The sequence below is a fragment of the Bos grunniens genome, chromosome X (genome assembly GCF_055505025.1).
Source record: "Bos grunniens cultivar Pamir isolate PY7600 chromosome X, Bosgru_T2T1.0, whole genome shotgun sequence".
Taxonomy (NCBI): Eukaryota; Metazoa; Chordata; class Mammalia; order Artiodactyla; family Bovidae; genus Bos; species Bos grunniens.
The window spans coordinates 134,434,949-134,459,725 of record NC_141194.1 but is presented as its reverse complement, the minus strand read 5'-3'; the positions used below and the strand labels follow the sequence as shown (position 1 = coordinate 134,459,725).

Genomic DNA, 24,777 nt, shown 5'->3' with positions numbered 1-24,777 from the left:
CTTGGAGAATTGTCAGCATTACTTTACTAGCGTGTGAGATGAGTGCAATTGCGCGGTAGTTTGAGCATTCTTTGGCATTGCCTTTCTTTGGGACTGGAATGAAAACTGACTTTTTCCAGTCCTGTGGCCACTGCTGAGTGTTCCAAATTTGCTGACATATTGAGTGTAGCACTTTCACAGCATCATCTTTCAGGATTTGAAATAGCTCAACTGCAATTCCATCACCTCCACTAGCTTTGTTCGTTGTGATGCTTCCTAAGGCCCACTTGACTAGAGTAGCTTGTAAAACCATAGACCTAATAAATGAGAATCTGGAATACAATTTATGTTACCCAAAGCCCTGTTTTCTTTCCACCAAGCCATATTACCTCTCAAAGCATGCACACTATTTGTTAGTGCTCAATCTATCATCCCATTGAGAGATTTTTGTGGGGCTTAATGTCTTCATCTTCTCTAAAATAAACAATAGATTTAAGTTGCCTTGGGACATTACTTTTCAAGTTTCATTGTATTGATTCTCAGTGACCCCAAGTTTATATTGTTTGAGAATTCTATAACTGCCATTTAATGTAATAGTTAAGAATAAGGACTGATACAGAGTTCCTGGGTTCAAATCTCAACTCTATATCTATTTAAATAATATTTTATCCCTCTTGGTTCACATCTATAAAAAGCCTAAAATAACAGTATATAACTCAGAGAATTTTTGTGAGGATTAAGGGAGGTATTATAACTATAGTATTTATAAGAGTGCCTGTTGGCCCAGGCATATAAAAACTAAAAAACTATAAAAACTAGTCATTGTCATTATTATAAATGATCTAAAAGTTATTTCCTCTTCTTATAGAAAAAAGAAGATACCTATATGATTTTGAAATAGATGGATTTTATTTTTATTTATTTGACTGTATGGCATGTGAGATCACAGTTCCCCACCCAGTATTCAAACCCATGCACCCCATAATGGAAGCACTGAGTTTCACCCACTAGACTGCCAGGGAAGTCCCTAGATGCATTTTAAACAATGAATATTTTTATCTGAGCTTCTTAGACTGGTTGGGGCAAACATAGTGTTGGTAATGTAAAGATTACATGTTCCCTGAAACTGAGTCCTTTATTGTCAATTTAGTTATTGCCTGCAATGCAAAATGAGATTTTTTTCAGTATTTCATTTCCAGGATCTCAAATAGTGCCTAGTATACTTGCATTTTTAAAATTAATTTTATCAAAATGCTTGTTCTTATTACATGTAGATTTGTATGTGTGTCTCTGGGGCGGATAACTTGAAACTTGTTGAAGAGGTCTCAAAAGTGGCTCTGCTCTTGGTTTTGTGTCTGTTTCTAAGCAAATGGTTTAATGTGTGTAAGCCTCAGTTTAAGTAGAAATAACAGCTGTCTGTATTAAACATGTTTCTAAGTTCTGTATTGGCTATTTGACATCAATTATTCCCAACCTCTCCATAAGTTCACTAGGTCACAGTGCCAGATTTAATGACCAAAATTGTTAATATCTTCACTTTGAGGTGGAGCTGATGTAATGATAATAGAAATAAGTGTGTTAGTCAATCAGTCATGTCCAATTCTTTGTGACTTCATGGACTATAGCTCGCCAGGCTCCTCTGTCCATGGGATTTTCCAGGCAAGAATACTGACTGGAGTGGGTTGCCCATTCCTTCTCCAATAGAAATAAAGTGCACAACAAATGGGATGTGTTTGAATCACCCCGAAACCACCCCTCCCACACCAGTCCATGGAAAATTGTCTTCTACAAAATCGGTCCCCAATGCCAAAAAATATGGGGACTGCTGCAATAAGAGACGTCTCCACCTAGTCACATCATAAGGTCACATCGTGAGTCACGTCATAGTCATACGGCAGAATCCCAATTCCTCTACTTACTGACTCCTTCATATGATAAGTCTTGTGTGCTCCTGCATGGTCCGCTGTGTCTGTCATTTCTTAGGAAACTGTTTTTAAATTTTTCTTTCAATGGAATTAGCTTATGCCATCATTCAGTCACTTTTTAAAATTAAGATCCTGGTACAATACAATATCCTCTGTTGTAAACATATCCCAGTTGTGTATTTAATGAGAGATGGAAGCACTTGATAAATGGTAAACAGCTTTGTTAATGTAAGTTGCTTATCAAACATCAGTTGAACTAATTTCCCAATCAAGAATGTATATTCCAATCTCTTTACTATATAAAACAAAATTAAAATTTATGATTTCTAAGAATTAACTCATTTTATACACACACACGGTATTTGCTGAAACCTCTTCAAAGTTTGTTAGAAGTTGCATTATTATATGTGTTTGCCAAAATTCATTGAATTATATCTAAAAAGAGTGAGCTTTCAGTTCAGTTCAGTTGCTCAGTCATGTCCAACTCTTTGCAACCCCATGGACTGCAGCATGCCGGGCTTCCCTGTCCATCACCAACTCCTGGAGCTTACTCAAACTCATGTCCATAGAGTCGGCGATACCATCCAACCATCTCATCTTCTGTCATCCCTTTCTCCTCCTGCCTTCAATGTTTCCCAGCATCAGGGTCTTTTCCAATGAGTCAGTTCTTCAGGTCAGGTGGCCAAAATATTGGAATTTCAGCTTTAGCATCAGTCCTTCCAATGAATATTCAGAACTTACTTTCTTTAGGATTGACTTGTTGGATCTCCTTGCAATCCAAGGAACTCTTATGAGTCTTCTCCAACACCACAGTTCAAAAGCATCAATTCTTTGCTGCCCAGCTTTCTTTACAGTCCAACCCTGACATCCATACGTGACTACTGGAAAAACCATAGCTTTGACTAGACGGACGTTTGTTGGCAAAATAATGTCTCTGCTTTTTAATATGCTGTCTAGGTTGGTCATAGCTTTTCTTCCAAGGAGCAAGTGTCTTTTAATTTCATGGCTGCAGTCACCATCTGCAGTGGTTTTTGAGCCCCCCAAATAAAGTCTCTCACTGTTTCCATTGTTTCCTTGTCTATGTGCCATGAAGTGATGGGACTGGATGCCATGACCTTAGTTTTCTGAATGTTTAGTTTAAGCCAGCTTTTCACTTTTCATTCTTATTTTTCTTCACTCTTCAGCCTCTTAATTCTTATTTTAATAATAAATAATTATTAATACTATTATAACATTTTACAACTCATATTATAATAGTATTAAAATTATTTTAGTACATTTTATCAAAACTCAGTTTATTGAAGTATAATTTACATGTACTAAAGCTCACTCTTCTTAGATATAATTCTATGAATCTTGACAAGCACATATAATAATGCAACCTCTAACATAGTCAAGATTTAGAACACTTTCATAATCACAAGTTGGTCTCTCTGCTACTTTGTAGTCAGCCCTCTCTTCTACCTACAACCTACATTTCCAGCCCCTGAGCAGGATTGCTCTCCCTCAGGGGATAGACTTTCTGTCCTGGGTCCCTTTTTTTGGGAAAGGTTTGTGTCTCTTTGGAATTCAGACCTCTGCCCTATTTTCCATGTTTGCCCTGTGTCATCAACTCTTTGATGAGATCAAGAAAATAAATGATATTTTAGATTATCTGAATTTTCTTATTTGTTAATTATGATAGCAGTAGTCCTTCTGCCTTATACATCTTACATGGAAACCAAACTATGTTACTTTTTTTGGACACACATAACCATGTTGGAAGGATGTAAATGAAATAATTCTAATACAGCATTTAATCTTCAGGAACTAACTCTAATCAACCAATCTTTTTCTTTTTATTGGTTTCCTATTTCTATCATGCCTTCCAAGTTCAAATTTTCTTATAACTTTTTTTACATACTGCATATATTTGTCTCTTTTTCCTTTATAGATTTGCAGCTCTAATATTTTTTTTTGAGGTTTAAATGCACTGCATGAAAACACCAAATTTCCCTAATGATTTCAAGTTTAAAAAGATATATAAAAGCCTTTCCTGGTGGCCCAGTGGTTAAGAATCCACCTTGCAATGCAGAGGACACTGGTTTGATCCCTTTTCTGGTAAGATCCTACACGCCACGGGATAACTAAGCCTGTGTACCACAACCTCTGAGCCCATGTGCACTAACTACTGAAGCCAGTGTGCCCTAGAATCTGTGTTCTTGTAACAAGAGAAGCCACCACAATAAGAAGCCCATGCATTGCAACTAGAGAGTAGCCGCTGCTCTCTGCAACTAGAGGAAGCCTACATGCAGCAGTGAAGATATTAAAAAGATATGCCAAAACCCTTTAAAAAAACCCAGTTTAACCTAGTGAATATTCAAAAAAAGAGAAAAAAAAGGAGAGTGGAGAGAGACAGAGACAGAAAGGATGAGAGACTGAGAGATTGTAGTGCAAGATACATATTCATAAGGTAGTATATTAAAATTATTTTTTACAGTTACCACCTTTGCATGAGTTTAATCTTTTTAGAATTTCATGAATTTCTTTAATGTTTGTTTTAAAGTCCAGTTTCAAATTTGCAATGGATATGTCCTACTACTTACAAGATTACTCTACTTTTTTTTCTTTTTAGTCACCTAAGCCTAGCTTATATTTTTAGAACAATATTTTACCATAACAAAAATACTAAGAAAATGGCCACATGAAATTATTGCTCTTCCAAAATGGAATTTATTATGAGCTCTTGTATATAAACTCCATTAATTTAAGTTGTGAAGAATGAACTTAAAAAGGTATTTCCTTCAGCAAATAATACAGCTCTTTGGCAAACTGACTACCTTCCTAACATATAGCCATATGGTTCTCTTTTGTTCTAAAGAATAGAATGTCTTTTATTCCCTCTTTATTCTCTATCTTGATCATTGATCAAGGCTCTGAGATCACATTCTAAACATAAAAATTCTATTTTTTCTAAATATTTTTAAGTTTCATCACAGTCACCATGGGTATTAAATGAGCACTCATTATAATTATATAATTCATGGGTTAATTTTGTATTTGTTTCCAGATAGGTAAGATTTAAAGCATAAATTTCTGTAAACTAAATTTAAATCACATACAATGGAAGAAATAAATTTGTACTTTCTTCTGGTAATCGCTATTCTATAGAATGAAAATACGTAATAAATTCAAATGTTCCCATTATTTTCCCATTCTCTAGATGATTTTTAAAATCATTGCTCATCAGCATATCTTTAATTCACTTAATGTCCATCTTGAAAACTTCTCAACATTTTTACCCTTAAGTATATGTGGAATATGGAAAATGTGTGTTTAGCTATAAAATATTAAGTGTCAAGTAATTTATGGTAGTGCTGTGGGACCATTCATTTAAAACTGTTTATTTAAGCACACTGGGGCTTCCCTGGTGGCTCAATGGTAAAGAAACTGCCTGCCAATGCAGGAGACATAGCTTTGATCAATGGGTTGGGAAGATCCCCTGGAGAAGGAAATGCAACCCACTCCAGTATTCTTGCCTAGGAAATCCCATGGACAGAGGAACCTGGCGGACTATAGTCCATGGGGTTGCAAAATAGTTGCAGTCACAACTTACTGATTAAATAAGAAATTTAAGCACACTTCTACAGTTAGCTAACAGAGGTGAGAATATAGTTTGGATGAAATGGGCTCCTGGTAGTAAATTCAGGACTTACAATTTAGCATATGCTTGTGAAATATAAAATTTTCTGGCTGAGACAACTGGACAAGTCACTTCTTCATTAAGCCTCAGCATTTTTATATCTAAAGATAATTTGGGACTTGATTATCTCTTGAAAAACTTTCTAGCCCTAACAGTCCTTAGAGTTAATCTAAGGACTTAATTAGGTGAGTCTATCTGTAAAATGGTTCCTAAGGCAAGAATATTGAAGTGGTTTGCCATTCCCTTCTCCAGTGGACCACATTCTGTCAGACCTCCCCACCATGACCCCTCCCTCTTGGGTGGCCCCACATGGCATGGCTTAGTTTCATTGAGTTAGACAAGGCTGTGGTCCATGTGATCAGACTGGCTAGTTGTCTGTGATTGTGGTTTCAGTCTGTCTGTCCTCTGATGCCCTCTCTCAGTGCCTACCGTCTTACTTGGTTTTCTCTTACCTTCAATGTGGGGTATCTCTTCTCGGCTGCTCCAGCAAACTGCAGCTGCTGCTCCTTACCTTGGAGGTGGGGTAGCTCTTCCTGGCAGCCACCCCTGACCTCAGGCGTGGGGTAGCTCCTCTCGGCCATGCTCGTGCGCTGTCGCAGCCATGTGTGCTCGTGTGCCATCGCAGAGACATTACTTTGCCAACAAAGGTCCATCTGGTCAAGGCTATGGCTTTTCCAGTGGTCATGTATGGGTGTGAGAGTTGGGCTACAAAGAAAGCTGAGCACCGAAGAGTTGATGCTTTTGAACTGTGGTGTTGGAGAAGACTCTTGAGAGTCCCTTGGACTGCAAGGAGATCCAACCAATCCATCCTAAACAAGATCAGTCCTGGGTGTTCATTGGAAGGACTGATGCTGAAGCTGAAACTCCAATACTTTGGCCACCTGATGCGAAGAGCTGATTCATTGGAAAAGACCCTGATGCTGGGAAAGATTGAGGGCAGGAGGAGAAGGGGATGACAGAGGATGAGATGTTGGATGGCATCACCTACTCAATGGACATGGGTTTGGGTGGACTCTGGGGGTTGGTGATGGACAGGGAGGCCTGGTCTGTTGTGATTCATAGGGTCACAAAGAGTAGGACACGACTGAGCAACTGAACTGAACTGGTCTGTAAAATTAGGCATAACATAGATTTGCTGATTCTTCTTTATTGTTATAGGTACTTGAGTTTTAGAGATGATGTGTGGTAAGAACGATCGCAAAGAACTCTACTTGCCACTCCTCAGTTTTATGAAAAACACTGAGTTGAGGCTAGCAGCATTCCCCGAGGAAATAAAGAAACTTGTATGACACTTTTCTGATTACTTCAGGCAAAAAAGTTATTTCCTAGCTCTGTAAGAGAGACATTTACTTCATGACAGAACCAAAATCTTGCTTATAGGATATTTTTTTCTTCAACATGTTATAAGATTGGGCTATTTCTTACAAAAAGAAAGAAAAAAATGTTTACCTTCAGAGATGTACACATTTAATAGGCCAAATAATAAAATAACTATCCGGCTAAGAATTTTCACTGCTTGAGGTACTGAAAATAAAATAATCACTGAGAATCTCAGAAAGAACTACTAATTCCCATCCAGCTAAAGCCATCTGAGGAATATGGGATTACTGCTTGCTATGGTTTGGATGTCCGTGTCCCTACAAAATTTATATACTGAAATCTTAATGCCCAATATGATGGTATTTGGAAGCGGGGTCTTTGGGAGGTGATTAGGTCATGAGAGTAGAGTCCTTATAAATGGGATTTGTGCTTCTATAAAAGGGGACCCTCTGAGCTCTCTAGCTCCTTCAGCTATGCAAGGACACAATGACAGGTCTGGAACCTGGAAAAAGGCCTTCACCCAATTACTCTGGCACCTTGACCTCAGACTTTCAGCCTTTAGAGCTGTGAGCAAAGAATTTCTGTTGTTTATAAGCCACCCAGTCTGTGTTATTTTGTTACAGTAGCTGGAACAGAGTAAGACACGATTAAAACCTCAAACTGTAGGATTTGGTCAGGATCAGAGACATTCTTTTCTGCCTCTGGAAAGGGGCAGGATTTTCTCAAGGATAGGGATAGTGTTTATGACTGAAATACTTGAATAAAAGAATGCTTTGAAGATATGAGTACAACACTGAAAGGAGGAGAGCCACAGTTGGAGCGGAGAAAGTATTCATGGGAAAGGCTTTCACTGAGAAAGCATAAATTATTAGATATCTTCCCTTATGAACTTAGGGAACTTGGACAGGGAAGCCTGACATACTGCAGTGCATGGGATTGCAAAGAGTTGGACATGACTGAGCGACTGAACAATGACATTGAACTGAAGGGGAAGTAAAAATGCATACTTTCTTTTTCTCCCCATCCCATCATAATTTTGATATTAAATTTTCCTATTTCTATTTCTATACTAAAGAAATTGAAACAAGTGCATTAGTCTTATATAGGCTGAAAGGTCATTGTAGCAGAAGAAAGAAAGCCTGTTGTATCATATCCCATCTAAGTTCCTTTTGGGCAGAGTAATTTCCTATAAAGTTGTTACTTAAAATTACAAGTGGTGATGGAATATGTCAATGGTGTTAGGTAACCCTGGATAATTCCAATTCTAGGGCACATATAAGTGATAATTAAATCAACATAAATTATCTAAGGATTCTCCCTTAAGAATGAAAGGAGTAGCCTCAAAATTGTTATGCATTACATTTTCTTGAGAATAGACACACTAAATGACCTTCATGGCAACTAGAATTATCAACCATAGTAAATGTATGTCATTCATGTTGAATGCTGACAAATTCTATGTATTTGGGGTTGTTCCACCTTATGGTGCAGAATTTTCTCTTATTACAAACATTTTAATATTTATTGTTAATTTATTTTATTTGCATTAAAAATAGTAAGAAGATATTTGATTCATCAGGATTTAATTTTGTTAACCTTCACTTTGCCTTGGCCTTCAGCTTTACCTTCACAGTCCAAGGTGTTAACACTGGTAGACTGTTTCTGCTTAAGCACAAACTTAGTATTGCTAGTAACATGGGTACAGAAGGGGTCTCTTCTTAAATGTAAAAGCATTAACTCTCTCTGTTGATATGGGTTTCTTCTCATCCTCTTTGTTTTATTGCAGCTTCTAAAAGGGGCATTGTCCTCTACTGTCAGTTCTCATTTTTTTAAAAAGCTATCCTTAGCTTTCTATGAATCAGTAGTATACTCATGCTTTGGTAACATTTATTGTTTGACTGTAAACCCTGATCCAGATAGTTTAATGAAGGAAAGGATATTGTTGCTGTTGTTGTTTAGTTGCTAAGTTGCATCTGACTCTTTTGCGACCCCATGGACTGTAGCCCACCAAGCTCCTCTGTCCATGGGATTTCCCAGGGAAGAATACTGGAGTCAGTTGCCATTTCCTTCTCCACGGAATCTTGCCTACCCAGGGATCAAATCCACATCTCCTTTATTGGCAGGCAGATTCTTTATCACTGAGCCACCTGGGAAGCCCAAATCAAAGAAGAGAACACAGAAAATCATGCATGTATGTACAATGATGAGGATATCAGCAGCTGCTAATATACTTGTATCTTAGCTGTGATGAAATTAAGGATCATCTTCACTCTCTGGCCACAGAAGTACTATGAGCTCCAGGTCATGGAAGATTCTCATTTCAAAAAAAGGAAAAAATCTAACTCTTCTAATAAGAACTCTCCAAGGGGAAGAGTTATGGGCTTTGCACATTATGGAAAGCATACATCTAAAGCTACCCTAGGTACATGAATACTCAATGCATGTGAGTAACCAAATCTCAATTCCACCATCAATTTATTTGGTCCTCCCTATAAGTCTCCTGAGTTGCTATTTCCTCATTTATCAAATGGAGATAACACAATCTACCATATACGAAGGTTACTTTAAGAGTAAAATGAGATCAGAGATATTAAAATATTCTGAAATTCTTGAAAGCATTATATAAATGTAAGACACTACTACTACTAGAATCAGTGAAGGTTTGTACAGAGGGGAAAACAATGCAAATAGAATGCAATAAAATGAAGCTTCACTGATGCAAAACTACATAGTACAATCATACTCAGTTCATGAAAATTTGGAAACTTTCTGGATTAGCTGTAGTGTGCTTTAGCTATTATTGGTGAGTTTTTAGTTTATGGTTTTTTGGTTTAGAAGGAGCAATTTGATAAATGCAAGGCAACACAAATCCACACATACACACATATTTACATGGCTAATTTTTAGCCTACTACTGTATACAAATTATACACTCATGACTGTAAATTCATTCTATAATCTAAAACTTAGATAGTCCTCCTATATACTACCATCAGCATATTTGAATCTTAATATTTATTATATCCCACATATATTTCTTGTTTATTTCCAAGCAAAAGATGACATGTGTGATTACAGGGACTATGTCTGTTTTGCTCACAATAAATCTTTATTGTATTGTACAGTATCTGAACTATAGAAGACACTAAATAAATTTTAATGGAATAATGAAAGAAACAAATGAGTATTGTAATGCCTTTCTGCTGAGTAAGAAATCCCATGTTTAGCTTCAAATAAAAAGTTTAAAGAATTTTGGATACAGAGTTTGATTTCTTTTAAAGTCATCAACTAGCTTATAGAACATGAGGAACTATGTAGATTTTTTAGCATGATCAAAAATTATAAGTTATAGTTATGGCATTGATTATTGTGATTATTGATAAAAATTATTGAGTAACTATAGAAACAACAAGATAGAAATTACACTTATCCTAATACATGTCTCATTTGAAAGTGATGACACTTATGGTAAATTACTGATAAAGATGGTGAAAAGAAACAGTAAGAGCATGAAGTGTTGAGTAGGTGTAGAAACTACTGAAAGCTGTAAACAAAGCTCAGCAGCATAGTGAAGAGAATATAAACAAAATTATAAATGATAGTTCATAAGCTCCCAGCTAAAAAAGCATGAAACTGAAAGAGTAAACCCTAAGGTGAATAGGCTGATGAATGCATTTAATTGAGTCTAAAGGTACATGGGAGAGACAGGAAACAAAAGACATTATTAAAATGCCAACAATGAATAATAAGAAAAGTGTATGAAATATTATTAAATTTTGTATCAAGCTGTCACAAAGGAGACTTTAGTCAATTAAATCTACATTGAAAACTACCTCCTGCTTTTTTACAACCAAATTTGGCTACCATTAATGAACTGTCCTTGCTTTGGATTATCTGTGGAGAAGAGAATTTCTATGTAATTGGATAAATGCCTGTGGATAAAACAGAGTTAACAATGTATGAATCTATTAAAAATCAAAACCAATGTATGTTTGTGATTTTTCACTAAATCTTTTTCCTTGAATCCTCTGTTTCTGAAGATTACTTTTGTTCTATCTGATGTCTAGGAGCAAGCAAAAGTACAAGGTGGAATTTTAGGGTTTCTTCTAATGCCATGATTCAATAGCATATAAATCCAAATGCATATGTCTCATATTAGTTAGCAACCAACAAGCCAATGACAATGACAATGATAAAACCAATTTTGGAATTCATCAAGTGCTAGGAGAAGGTTTTGTAAAATCGGAATGATTGCTAGAACAACTCTGAGAAGTTGCTGAGGTCTATTAGGAAATTTGCTGACACAATAAACTATAAACACAGCATTTCTATCATTTATATCACCATCTACTCTACACTCATGATACAATAATATTATTTCAAATCCAGTCTTTATATACTATTTAAAAATTTTCCCAATAGATTTATTAAATAATTGAAACAGAATGCTATAAAGCAATGCTTGGTATTTAATGACTAAAAACAATTTCACGAGCCCCAATTCTTTTCTTATAATTATTTATCTGGTTGCGTAATATCACACATTTAATTTTTGAATAATTTAGTATTCCTCCCTCCCTGCTATCAAAGGGTCCAATTCATTTTGAAGATAACTGAGAAAACTCCTCAGACTTTTGCATAGAAATGGACTCAAAGTACACATCTCACTTTACACGGAACAGTAAGGATGCAGCATATGTCTTAGCAAGTACAGAGAAAATCTATGAAGGAGGTAGGCATCTCCTTGTCAAGTGGCATAGAGGAATACTTGAAGGGAAATGCAGCAAGTAGGGTGGCGTGCAGCGTTTCTGAATATATTTCTAGGATGTAATGGAGTAATGAAGTAGGTAAGAAGTTAGTAAAAAATTCAGACTGCTTCTCACTCCTAATTATGTATGAAATAAAGATTACATGCATTCCATATTATCTTACATAACAGAACTATGACAAATTAATAGAATTTGAAGGGGGAAAACTTTCTGATAGCCTAAACTATCAAAAATAATAAGGATTTTTTTCAAGAGCTAATGAGTTTCCCTTCACTGGAAGTATTCAAGCTAAAGATGAATAATAAGGTGTGATAGTGTGTGGTAGTTTTTCATACACACACTTTAGTTCAGGGATGACTTAATTCAATCATGAATTAGATACATAGTAGGAGTTGACTAACTCAAGAAACTTACTGACAATCCATACCACTGACAAAACTTGGATTTCGAATAGAGTGATTTTTAGGCAAGAATAGCTAAGGGCCCAGCAATTAAATGTAATAAATTCCTGTTGTTCACTTTCTTATGACTCATCTGAGCTATAAAATAAATATTCTGTCATACATATTACATAGAAAACAAAGGTCATCTCACAAAAAAGTCATAAATAATACTAAGTCAACTGAAATGAGAAACCCATAAACATAATTTTTCATACTTCTATTTTATAATTGCTCTTAAGATGAGAAAAATGATAATAAAAATGACACTAGGGGATTCAATGTTTTTCTTCAATGACTTTCATATAAAATTATCTCAGTTTACTAGTAAAAGGATGATTGTCTCCCTAAATTGCAGTGCTAAAACCTTGATTTTTGAATTGCAATATCTATATTATTTCCTGCCTCAGAAAAACAATAAAATTCAGATTCCCATGCCTGAAATATAGCTCTCACTATTTAATTGAGGTAAAATTCACATAAGATTCACAATATTAAAGTGTACAATCCAAGTGACTTTTAGTATTTTCCAATGTTATGCAACTATTATCACATTCCAGAATAATTTTATCTGCCCCCCCCAAAAAAAAAAACAAAAACAAAAACTATACTCATTAAGCAGACATTTTGCATTCATTCCTCCCTCCAACCTTGGTGGTCACTAATTTGCTTTCTGTCTCTATGGATTTGCTTATTCTGGATATTTCACACAAATGGAATCATACATGTGACCTTTTGTGCCTGGCTTCCTTTACTTAACATAATAACACTTTGAAAGTTCATCCATATTCTAGCATGTATCAGTATTTAATTTCTTTCTATGACTGAATAAAATTCCATTGTGTAGATATACCACATCTTTTTAAGCCATTCATTGGTTTACTGACACTTACTACCTTTTGGTTATGGTAGATACTGCTGCTCTGAACATTCCATGCAAGCTTTTGTTTGAATATATGTTTTAAATTCTTGGGTGCTGTGTGAGTTTTCTAGGGTTGCTGTACTGTAAAAAAGTATTAAAAATTGTATGGCTCCAGCAAATAAAAAAAAATGTGTTGTCAGTTTTGAAGGCTAGAAGTCAGAGATCAAGATGTTACCAGAGTTGTTTTCTTTTGAAAAATAGAAACATCTATTCCATGACTCTACTTTAGTTTCTGGTGGCTTTCTGGTAATCTGTGGCATTCCTTAGCTTATAGAAGCATCACTCCTATCTCTGCCTTCATCTTCACATGTCATTTTCCCTATGTGCATGTCCATGTCCATGTTTCTCCTTCTCATAAGGGCACCAGTCATACTGGATTCAAGTCCACCCTAATGGCCTCATTTTTAACTTGGTTACCTGTGTAGACTGTTTCTTGAAATAAGATCACATTTGGAGGTAATGGTGGTTAAGACTCCAACATAGGAAAGAAGAAGTGAAACTGCTGAGTCATATGTAAATTCTGTGTTGAACTTATTGAGGATTCACTGGCAATATATGAAGGTTCCAGGTTCTCCATGTCTTTGCCAGCATCATTACTTTCCTTTTTCAAAAACTATAGCAATTCTATCTCTGTCACTTTTATAACATTATATATAGAATTATTTTCAAATACTCAGACAAATGATAGGGTTCGTATATTATCATCAACAGTGGAAATACTTAAAAACCAGTGATGAATACTGCATTCTTCCTTGAACATCAATGCTTTTCAGATTTTCCTATATGTAGATTGGTGTGCAGAAAAATAGCCCTACACTTATTTACTTTCACAATAGTATAATTATATCGAGTGATTGAGAAATGATTACTAATAAATTTATTAGTCATTTAAAAATTATTCCAATGTCATTTCTTTCTTTGACTGGCAAAACTTATAACATGGAGCCTTCTACATGGAAATATGTCATTGATATGGATCTTTGAGTCTTAGATTTCTATCTATGTTTTACAAGGTACTCAGCAAGCCCAATTAATTTCTCTCCTAGGTCTCATTTAAGCTGTATTATAGGACTCTCCTCTATTATACAAAATAGATACAAGCAATATGAAAATTAAGGGAACTCTTCTTTAATCCTTCTTGAATAAGAATTGTGATCACGGGGAAAAGCCAGTTGTTGTTTTTATTAACATAAATATTACCGTTAGAGTAGTGAAATAGAATGTTAATTTTCAGTGTGAGAAAGTAGACCAGTCAGAAGTTGATTCATGATTCTCAGCAATGTACCCTATTTTAAGCCCAGCTTCACGTTTAACAAATAGATAATGTAATCTTTCAGCCCATATGGGGCAAACTTACTTTATGTTTTAAGTACAAACATACTTTTTACTTAAACTTAATTCATACTTAAATGATGAAGAGGTGGAACATGGAAATGGGAACATTTGCTTCAATAAATTTGTCCAAAATACTCAACTTTGTGAGGGCTATGCTTTCCCCTTATACTGCACAAGTAGTTTGTGTCTGCATCAAAGGGATTGTCCAATATATGTAAAGGAAAGAATAAATATAATTCTTCAAACATGGGGAACCTAGCAGGACAATCTCTATTGCCGAATTTCTGCACCACAATATGATTATTTACTAGAAGACATATCACCTCAGTATACAGGTAATATATCTTGCAAAATTCTAGGCAATTGAATTTTAGAGAATATTTTAAGTTATCTACAAGTTAATTGGAATTTTTACAATTATAATGGATTAAAAAGTTACACTGAATTTGGTAGATAAACTGAGTGACTTCATTATGAAAAGCAGTACATGCTTAGGAAAATTAACCAATATATATACTGCATGTAGAGCAATGGATCACTTAAGTCATGGAAGAAAATCTACCAGAAGAACTTTCAAGTTCTTTCCAAAAGCAAATCTGAAAAAACAACAATTTCCATTCAAGAGATACAATGCCTTTTTCATAAATGTGCATGAAACAATATTGAAAAAACATCATACTTGTTCATTTTCAGGATGCATAAGCACTTCCATTGCATCTATTTATTTTTTCAAAAGAATCAGGTAACATATAAGTTAAACAATAATATTCTCAATATATAAATTCTTCTTTATTCTTACATCACTTTTCTCCTTTCAAGGAAGTGAAATATGTCCCATGTTTTCAACTTTGGCTTCCTCAAAGATAAAACTAATTTCACTATTTTACTTCCTATTGATCAATAATATAGACTGTGAAAGTCCATTCAGCCTAGTGAGTTCTTCATTACACTTTTATTAGCTAAACTTGCATGAGCTATCAGACGAAATATTTTACCTGATATTGCAAGTTTTTTAAAGAATAAAATGGGTCCCCCAAATGTCATAATTCAGCTTTTCTGCCTATTTTTTATGGCATTAAAACAGAGAACAGAAGAGCATCTATCAGACATAGTTACCAAAACATGAAGCTATTAAATCTCTCTATTTTATACCATTCTTCAATATTCCAAAATTTTTGTCATCTGAAACAGTAAAAATAAAAATAAAAAATTGATGATCTTCTTTTGAATATTTCCAATTGTTTGATAAGAAATATACTAGCATTACTTCTACCTTACTATATGTTATTTAAGCAATTTAACATATTAAGATGGCACACCTACAGATAAAATAGGTATATGTGACCATGTATATAAGTGTATTGGTCCATTGTTTCAGTTCAGTCTCTCAGTCATGTCCCATTCTTTGCGATCCCATGAATTGCAGCGTGCCAGGCCTCCCTGTCCATCACCAACTCACGGAGTTCACTCAAACCCATGTGCATTGAGTCCATGATGCCATCCAGCCATCTCATCCTCTGTCATCCCCTTCTCCTTCTGCAGGCCTCCCTGTCCATCACCAACTCGCAGAGTTCACTCAAACCCATGTGCATTGAGTCAATGATGCCATCCAGCCATCTCATCCTCTGTCATCCCCTACTCCTTCTGCCCTCAATCCCTCCCAGCATCAGAGTCTTTACCAATGAGTCAACTCCTTGCATGAGGTGGCCAAAGTATTGGAGTTTCAGCTTTAGCATCAGTCCTTCCAATGACTTACATGATATTAATTGAAAAACTTCTTACAGATCTCACAAAGCTCCTCCATCACCCTACCTGGAGGTCTGCAATTGTCCTGATTATTAACATACTGTGACCAATTCATTAAAAACCACTGTTAAAAGTGCAACTAGTATATATGCTTTATTATTCAGTTAAACTTCAGTTGGAATGTATACATCAAATTAGTAATAAAGAGCACAAATTGATCAGTAGCCAAGAGAACCTAGATTTCAAGCAAATGAAGTCAAGGTACAGGAAAACTTCACAGATATTTAGCTATTTCTCAATAAATTAATGTCAAAGAAGACTAAAATTCATAGATACGGGATGGTATATTGCCAGGGTCCAGCCCTGGCTGATCCAGGGTATTTGAAGCGGGGACGGCGTCGGCGAGGATCAGGATACAATAGCTTCAATTAGATATTAATTAGAGATGTAAAGAGTAATAGAATGAGGATAGCTCAGTAGGAAAATTCAGCGGAGAAAAGAGGCTGAGTAGCTTGGTTTATGCGGGAGACCAATAAAACTTCAAGACAAGAAGTTTGCACCACTTACGTAGGCCGCAGGCGTTCTTCTGTTCTCCCGAAGGAGAGGAGACACTGAGGCCTCCCTGGTCGGATCTTAGAAGCCCAGGCATAATTAGTAAGCATGGCGGGTTCCGCGCTCCAGATGGAGACTCAGCCAGAGTGAGAGAGAGAGCAACATGGGGAGACCAGTATTTTGAGAAACTGATCCCAATTCTTTATTTTCCATGGTCTACTTTTATACATTGAGATGTTATGCAAAAGTCACGCAGGGTCAGCAGTCCTGACTTTTATCAAAGTCAGGTGCTTCATACAAATGTATACAGAGGTCTTAGGGGTGTTACATCATCTTCTGGCCAGGGGGCCTGCTGACAATTTATGACCCTCTCCTTGTGACAGTGGTCAGTCAACCAGGACACTTATTTCTCCAGGGGTGATTATTCTCAAAACAGACGCCACCCAAATAAAGTTACATTCCTATAGGGTGAGGGTGTAGTGGGTTTTAGTTAAGGAAAGAATTTACTTAGCCTAAGGTCTAACGTGATTAATATCAAAGGTTAATACTTATTTCTTCTATATATTCATTAATGTGTGTAAGGGCAGGGGATGTGGAGACTTAGCAACAAACATTGGCTCAACAAATGAAAAACCCTTCATCAATACAATTTCTAATCAGCCCACTATACTTATACTAATAGTTTTCTAACTTCTCTAAAGAACCTGTTTTTAGAGGGTTTAAAGCATCTCGTGCCTCTCACGGTTGGGAGGCTGTGAGCAATCACATGTGGCCAGACAAGCCTGTCAGGCAGGCTAGAGAAACTTCAGAGGAGTTTGTAGGTTAAAACACTCTTGTCACGCCCACGAGTTTTTATTAACTGGAGCTCTAGGTTAACTCCTTCTCTGAAAGAGGTGGTGGGGGACAGCCCCTGTAAAGTCAGAGGTGTAGGTGGGAGCACAATGTAGTAAAGCAGGCAGGCTCTGGTTATGGGGGTAGATGCTCGAGGATTTCCAGGGGGACTCCTGAGGCTCGATCCCACCTTTGCGTATGTCGAGCCTCCTTCCTCATGACCTTTGCCATGGGTGGAGTGCCTCACTCTGTCCCCCAACAATATATTCTCTTGACTTTTCCACTTTATTATATCCTCTCGTTCTGGTATTTGTAAGTACCTTTGTATATATGGGCATATGTATATAGATATGCAAATATATATCCTATAGATGACTTTTTGATTGCATGCAGAAAATTTAGATTATCTCCATTATGAACGCTCTGAAGACCAACCTTAATTGCAAATTTTTATCAACACGTTTATACATGATTTCATTCAGGATTTTGTTAACTTTGCCACAATATGAAAGCTAGAATTAGGATTTGTAGGTGAGAGTTAATAATAATAAAAATAGCTAACATTTATTGGGTTGTAACTATTTTCATTGTCAGCACCGAAACCAGATTGATTATATTCTTTGCAACCAAAGATGGAGAAGCTCTATACAGTCAGCAAAAACAAGACTGGGAGCTGACTGTAGCTCAGATCATGAACTTCTTATTGTCAAATTCAAACTTAAATTGAAGAAAGTGGGGAAAACCACTGCACCATTCAGATATGACCTAAATCAAATCCCTTATGACTATACAGTGAATGTGAGAAATAGATTTAAGGGACTAGATCTGATAGAGTGCCTGATGAACTATGGATGAAGGTTCATGACATTGTACAGGAGACAGGGATCAAGACCATCCCCAAGAAAAAGAAATGCAAAAAAGCAAAATGGCTGTCTGGGGAGGCCTTACAAATAGCTGTGAAAAGAAGAGATGTGAAAAACAAAGGAGAAAAGGAAAAATATTCCCATTTGAATGCAGAGTTCCAAAGAATAGCAAGGAGAGATAAGAAAGCCTTCCTCAGTGATCAATGCAAAAAAAAAAAAAGAGGAAAACAACAGAATGGGAAAGACTAGTGATCTCTTCAAGAAAATTAGAGATACCTAGGGAACATTTCATGCGAAGATGGACTCGATAAAGGACAGAAATGGTATGGACCTAAAAGAAGCAGAAGATATTAAGAAGACGTGGCAAGAATACACAGAAGAACTATACAAAAAAGATCTTCATGACCCAGATAATCACAATGGTGTGATCACTCACCTAGAGCCAGACATCCTGGAATGTGAAGTCAAGTGGGCCTTAGAAAGCGTCACTACCAACAAAGCTAGTGGAGGTGATGGAATTCCAGTTCAGCTATTATAAATCCTGAAAGATGATGCTGTGAAAGTGTTGCACTCAATATGCCAGCAAATTTGGAAAACTCAGCAGTGGCCACAGGACTAGAAAAGGTCAGTTTTCATTCCATTCCCAAAGAAAGGCAGTGCCAAAGAATTCTCAAACTACCACACAATTGCACTCATCTCACACGCTAGTAAAGTAATGCTCAAAATTCTCCAAGCCAGGCTTCAGCAGTACATGAACCATGAACTTCCAGATGTTCAAGCTGGTTTTAGAAAAGGCAGAGGAACCAGAGATCAAATTGCCAACATCTGCTGGATCATGGAAAAAGCAAGAGAATTTCAGAAAAAACATCTATTTCTGCTTTACTGACTATGCCAAAGCCTTTGACTGTGTGGATCACAATAAACTGGAAAAATCTGAAAGAGATGGGAATACCAGACCACCTGACCTGCCTCTTGAGAAACATGTATGCAGGTCGGGAAGGAGCTGTTAGAACTGGACATGGAACAACAGACTGGTTCCAAATAGGAAAAGGAGTACGTCAAAGCTGTATATTGTCACCCTTCTTATTTAACTTCTATGCAGAGTACATCATGAGAAACGCTGGGCTGGAAGAAGCACAAGCTGGAATCAAGATTGCCGGGAGAAATATCAATAATCTCAGATATGCAGATGACACCACCCTTAAGGCAGAAAGTGAAGAGGAACTAAATACCCTCTTGATGAAAGTGAAAGAAGAGAATGAAAAAGTTGGCTTAAAGCTCAACATTCAGAAAACGAAGATCATGGCATCTGGTCTCATCACTTCATGCCAAATAGATGGGGAAACAGTGGAAATGGTGTCAGAGTTTATTTTTCTGGGCTCCAAAATCACTGCAGATGGTGATTGCAGCCATGAAATTAAAAGACGCTTACTCCTTGAAGGGAAAGTTATGACCAATCTAGATAGCATATTAAAAAGCAGAGATATTACTTTGCCAACAAAGGTCTGTATAGTCAAGGCTATGGTTTTTCCAGTGATCATGTACAGATGTGAGAGCTGGACTGTGTAGAAAGCCGAGTGCTGAAGAATTGATGCTTTTGAACTGTGGTGTTGGAGAAGACTCTTGTGAGTACCTTGCACTGCAAGGAGATCCAACCAGTCCATCCTAAAGGAGACCAGTCCTGGGTGTTCACTGGAAGGACTGATGCTGAGGCTGAAACTCCAATACTTTAGCCACCTCATGCGAAGAGTTGACTCATTGGAAAAGACCCTGATGCTGGGAGGGATTGGGGGCAGGAGGAGAAGGGGACAACAGAGGATCAGATGGCTGGATGGCATCACCGACTTGATGCACATGAGTTTGAGTGAACTCCGGGAGTTGGTGATGGACAGGGAGGTCTGGCGCGCTGCAGTTCATGGGGTCGCAAAGAGTCGGACATGACTGAGCGACTGAACTGAACTATTTTTAAGTCACTTGAGCTTAGCTTTTGTGGGTACATTAGCTCAGTGAATTGCCACAACCATAGGAGGTAATGCTGTTATTACTCCCATTTTGTGTAGAAGAAACTCAGCTCACAGAAAGTAAGCAACTTGTGTATCTTTGAGAGTTAATACTCATAACTAGGTTTTTCTGATTTTAGAACCAAAGCACTTTAATATGCTATGCAATCTGACTTTTCTCAACATAGAACAATTGACTTGTAGTCAGAAAGGTTCAAAGGAGTCCAAAGGAAGATAATGATCCTTATTACCTGAAATGTTACAACTGAGGTTTCCTGACTAGTTGACAGAAATGTAATGGCAATTAGAGCAGTATATGTGGTATTGTACAAATTGTGAGATTCTCTTGTACTGGACATGAAATCAGGTCCTGCATAAAGGAAAGGGCAAGAGAAGAGGCTGAGTGAAAAACAAAAGATGCAGAAGCTATCTACTGATTTTTTTTTTTTCTTCTCTGTGAGATTGGTTTTTGGACTGCATTGTCAGGAATTCCCAGAATCCATATTTGAACAGAAGAATAAAAGGCCCTTCCAGCACCAAATACAATGTGAATGAACAACATCCATCATCCAATTTTATATGAGCCATCACTATCTTTCATTAAGGCAGATAATTCAAAAATAAATAAATGAACAGTGCAAGAATAAATGAACAGTCCAAGAACAATAAAACAGTCACGTGGAATGCTATATCTTTCTATTACACACATATGCTAGGTGCTGCTTCCTTTAAATACACCAAATATGAGATGTTTATTTATCAAATTATGTTTTACATTTAAAATTTATAAATTCTCTGTTTCTTATTGGGAGAAAGGACTATAGCACATGCATAATTCAATTGTAAAAGCCACCTCTATGGGGATACTGCTACTTTATTTAGCAATCATTGTGTTGAAAACATTAATTGATCACAATGAACTAAAAAAAACTAATGCTGCACTGCTTGTACTGACTGGTTTCTTGGTGATAATAGCCTAAGTGTATTTTAAAAGTTGTATGCATCTAAATAAGTCCTATGTATGCACAAAATTTGTAGCAAAATGAATATTGACTTTCATTCTTGAGTTACAAAGACAAATATAAAAACAAAAACCTCACTTCATAGTGTTATCACAAAACACACATAATTTTTTGTGTGGCTGTGCCCCGTGGTTTGTAGCATCTTAGTTCCCTGACCAGGGATCTAACCTGGGCCATGGTAGTAAAAGCACAAGAGTCCTACCCACTGGTCCACTAGAGAATTTCCCTCACATAGAATTTTATTCTTAATTTTATTCACACATTAAATGGATTGCCCTCCTTTATATATGGTATAAATCTCTCTACAGTCATATGAATCAAAACAGTTACACTGCAAACATGATGTTAGACTCTTTAAGATGGATCATTCATAATAATGCATTAAATTACTATAAATTTTTTATATTAGTACTTGGGTGAGCTATCATGACTGTGTTTGAAATCCCACTTTTGAAAACAGGGATCTTATTAAGCTCAATTCAAAGACATTTTAACATAAAATAGCCACTCATTGTGAGAGGAAGCATAACTTTATTAATTTTTTTCACTTTCTTTTTTATTGATGTGTAGTATACAACATCATATACGTTACAAGTGCACAATATAGTAATTTACAATTCTTTTCTTGTCAGTCCCAAACTCCCTATCTATCCCTCTACCCCACCATTCCCCTCTGGTGATGATAAGTTCTTTGTTCTCTAAGTCTGTTCCTGTTTTGTAAATAAGTTCATTTGTATCATTTTTTTTTAGATTCCATTTTAGTAAATGCAGATTTACTAAATCTAAATCTAAATTTACTAAATCTAAACCTAAATCTAATACAGAAAGTGAAGGCTTGAGCGAAATTAAGTATACAAATCAAGTTAAATATGAGAAATAAGAAGAGAGCTAAGAAAAAAATGAATATCAAATTAATCAAATATCAAATTATCAAATTAGTGCCGCGGATGCGTGAACTTTGGGGGCGCGGATCGCATCGAGCTGCTCATTGATGCCGCCCGCCAGCTCAAGCACAGCCACGTGCTCCCCGAGGGCCGTTCGCCTGGGCCCCCGGCCCTCAACCACCCGGCCACTAAGGACCTGGCTGCCGCCGCCGCACAGGGCCCTCAGTTGCCGCCTCCACAGGCCCAGCCCCAGCCGTCGGGGACAGGCGGCGCTGTCTCCGGCCAGGACCGCTATGACAGGGCCACATCGTCGGGCCGCCTCCCCCTGCCCTCGCCCGCCCTGGAGTACACCCTGGGGTCCTGCCTGGCCAATGGGCTGGGCCGTGAAGAGGCTGTGGCGGAGGGGGCGCGAAGGGCCCTGCTTGGCTCCATGCCCGGCTTGGTGCCCCCCGGGCTGCTAGCAGCTGCAGTGTCTGGCCTGGGAAGCCGAGGCCTGACGCTGGCACCCGGCTTGAGTCCTGCCCGTCCAGCTTTCGGCTCCGATTTCGAGAAGGAGAAGCAACAGAGGAATGCGGACTGTCTTGCAGAACTGAACGAGGCCATGAGGGGCCGGGCAGAGGAATGGCACGGGCGCCCCAAAGCCGTCCGGGAACAACTGCTGGCGCTGTCCGCCTGCGCCCCTTTCAATGTCCATTTCAAGAAGGATCATGGGCTGGTGGGACGTGTGTTCGCCTTCGATGCTACTGCCCGCCCGCCAGGCTACGAGTTCGAGCTGAAGCTCTTCACCGAATACCCCTGTGGTTCTGGCAACGTGTACGCGGGAGTCCTGGCCGTCGCTCGCCAGATGTTTCATGATGCTCTGCGCGAGCCGGGCAAGGCGCTGGCCTCATCAGGCTTCAAGTACCTCGAATATGAACGCCGGCACGGCTCTGGGGAATGGCGCCAGCTGGGGGAGCTGCTAACGGATGGGGTCCACAGCTTCCCCGAGCCAGCTCCCGCGGAGGCCCTGCCCCAGCAGTATCCAGAGCCGGCCCCTGCAGCCCTCTGCGGCCCTCCCCCACGAGCCCCATACCGGAATCTGGCTCCCACTCCACGCCGTCGCAAGGCCTCCCCTGAGCCCGAGGGCGAGGCAGCTGGGAAGATGACCACAGAGGAGCAGCAGCAGCGGCACTGGGTGGCACCCGGTGGCCCATTCTCCGCTGATACCCCTGGTGTGCCCTCCCCCATTGCTGCCCTGAAGAACGTGGCCGAGGCCCTGGGCCACTCCCCCAAGGACCCTGCCGGGAGTGGGGGCCCTGTGCGTTCCGGGGGTGCCAGCCCCGCCGCCTCCTCCACGGCCCCGCCTCCAGCCCAGCATCGTCTAGTGGCCCGCAACGGTGAGGCAGAAGTGAGCCCCACAGCAGGGGCGGAAGCTGTTAGCGGGGGTGGTAGTGGCGCCCGGGCAACCCCTGGGGCCCCCCTGTGCTGCACTCTCTGCCGGGAGCGTCTGGAAGACACCCACTTTGTCCAGTGCCCCTCAGTGCCGGGACATAAGTTTTGTTTTCCCTGCTCCCGCGAATTCATCAAGGCTCAGGGCCCTGCTGGAGAGGTTTACTGCCCCAGTGGAGACAAGTGCCCGCTAGTGGGCTCCTCTGTCCCCTGGGCCTTCATGCAGGGAGAGATCGCCACCATCCTTGCTGGAGACATCAAGGTTAAGAAAGAACGGGACCCCTAGGCCACCACTGCCACCAGTCTACTGCCCATCCACCCCCGCCCCCCTCCACCCCTTGCCACCCACCGCTGCTGTGGATAAATTATTCCCTCCCCTACCCAGGCCTGTGCCTCCCTCACCTGTGTACATACCCACTTCCTTATCCCAGATGGGTCCCCTGGGGTAGATGCATTGAGGGTGGGGGGAGAAACCTTCTGTCCGAGGGGGTGTTTGGGGTCCCCTGACCCCTCTGGTTTCCCTCTCCCCTCCTTGGCTTGGCTTTGCTGCTGCTTGTAGTTGAGGGAGAGGTGGCCCCCTCCTCCTTGAGAAGGGGCCTCCTGAAATCTAGCTCTTTATAAATGAAGCAAAAGCATTTTATTGCCCCCCCATCTTACCCCCTTTTCCTCCTTCAATAAACCGAAAGATGGGTTTTTTCCAAAAAAAAAAAAAATCTCTCTCAAATTAAGAATTTTAATAAATTATTCACTATCTAAGAATTTTATAAATGAAGCACAGTAAAATGAATAAATTCAAGAATGCCTTCCACATTCAAATCCCAATAGGTACAGGAAATGGAAAAAGCATACATTGTTAAATATATACAGTAGAAAAAGGGAAAGACATCGATTTTTTTGTAAGAAAAACAACTGCCACTAAAGAAACTCAGTGCTGAAAAACTGTGAATGAAATACATGTAACGTATTCAGAAAACAAAAACAATATGTTAAGTTGTAGCATGTCTGAGTACCCTCAGCCACTTTCACCTATTGTACAGAACAAAACATATGGTGATAGGTTTTATAAAAGCTATTGCAAC

The 24,777-nt window shown here is 38.6% G+C and overlaps 1 protein-coding gene across 1 annotated transcript in view; it reads left to right on the top strand.

The window, feature by feature from the left end:
- Nucleotides 1-24,406, top strand: part of LOC147341455 (interferon regulatory factor 2-binding protein 1-like) — a 41,199-nt gene extending 16,793 nt beyond the window's left edge. The window contains exon 3 of the mRNA XM_086387166.1: nt 22,326-24,406. Coding sequence (XP_086243292.1) covers nt 22,326-23,984 — 1,659 coding nt within the window. The 3' untranslated portion in view covers nt 23,985-24,406. The remainder of the gene's footprint in view (nt 1-22,325) is intronic.
- Nucleotides 24,407-24,777: the final 371 nt, after the last annotated feature.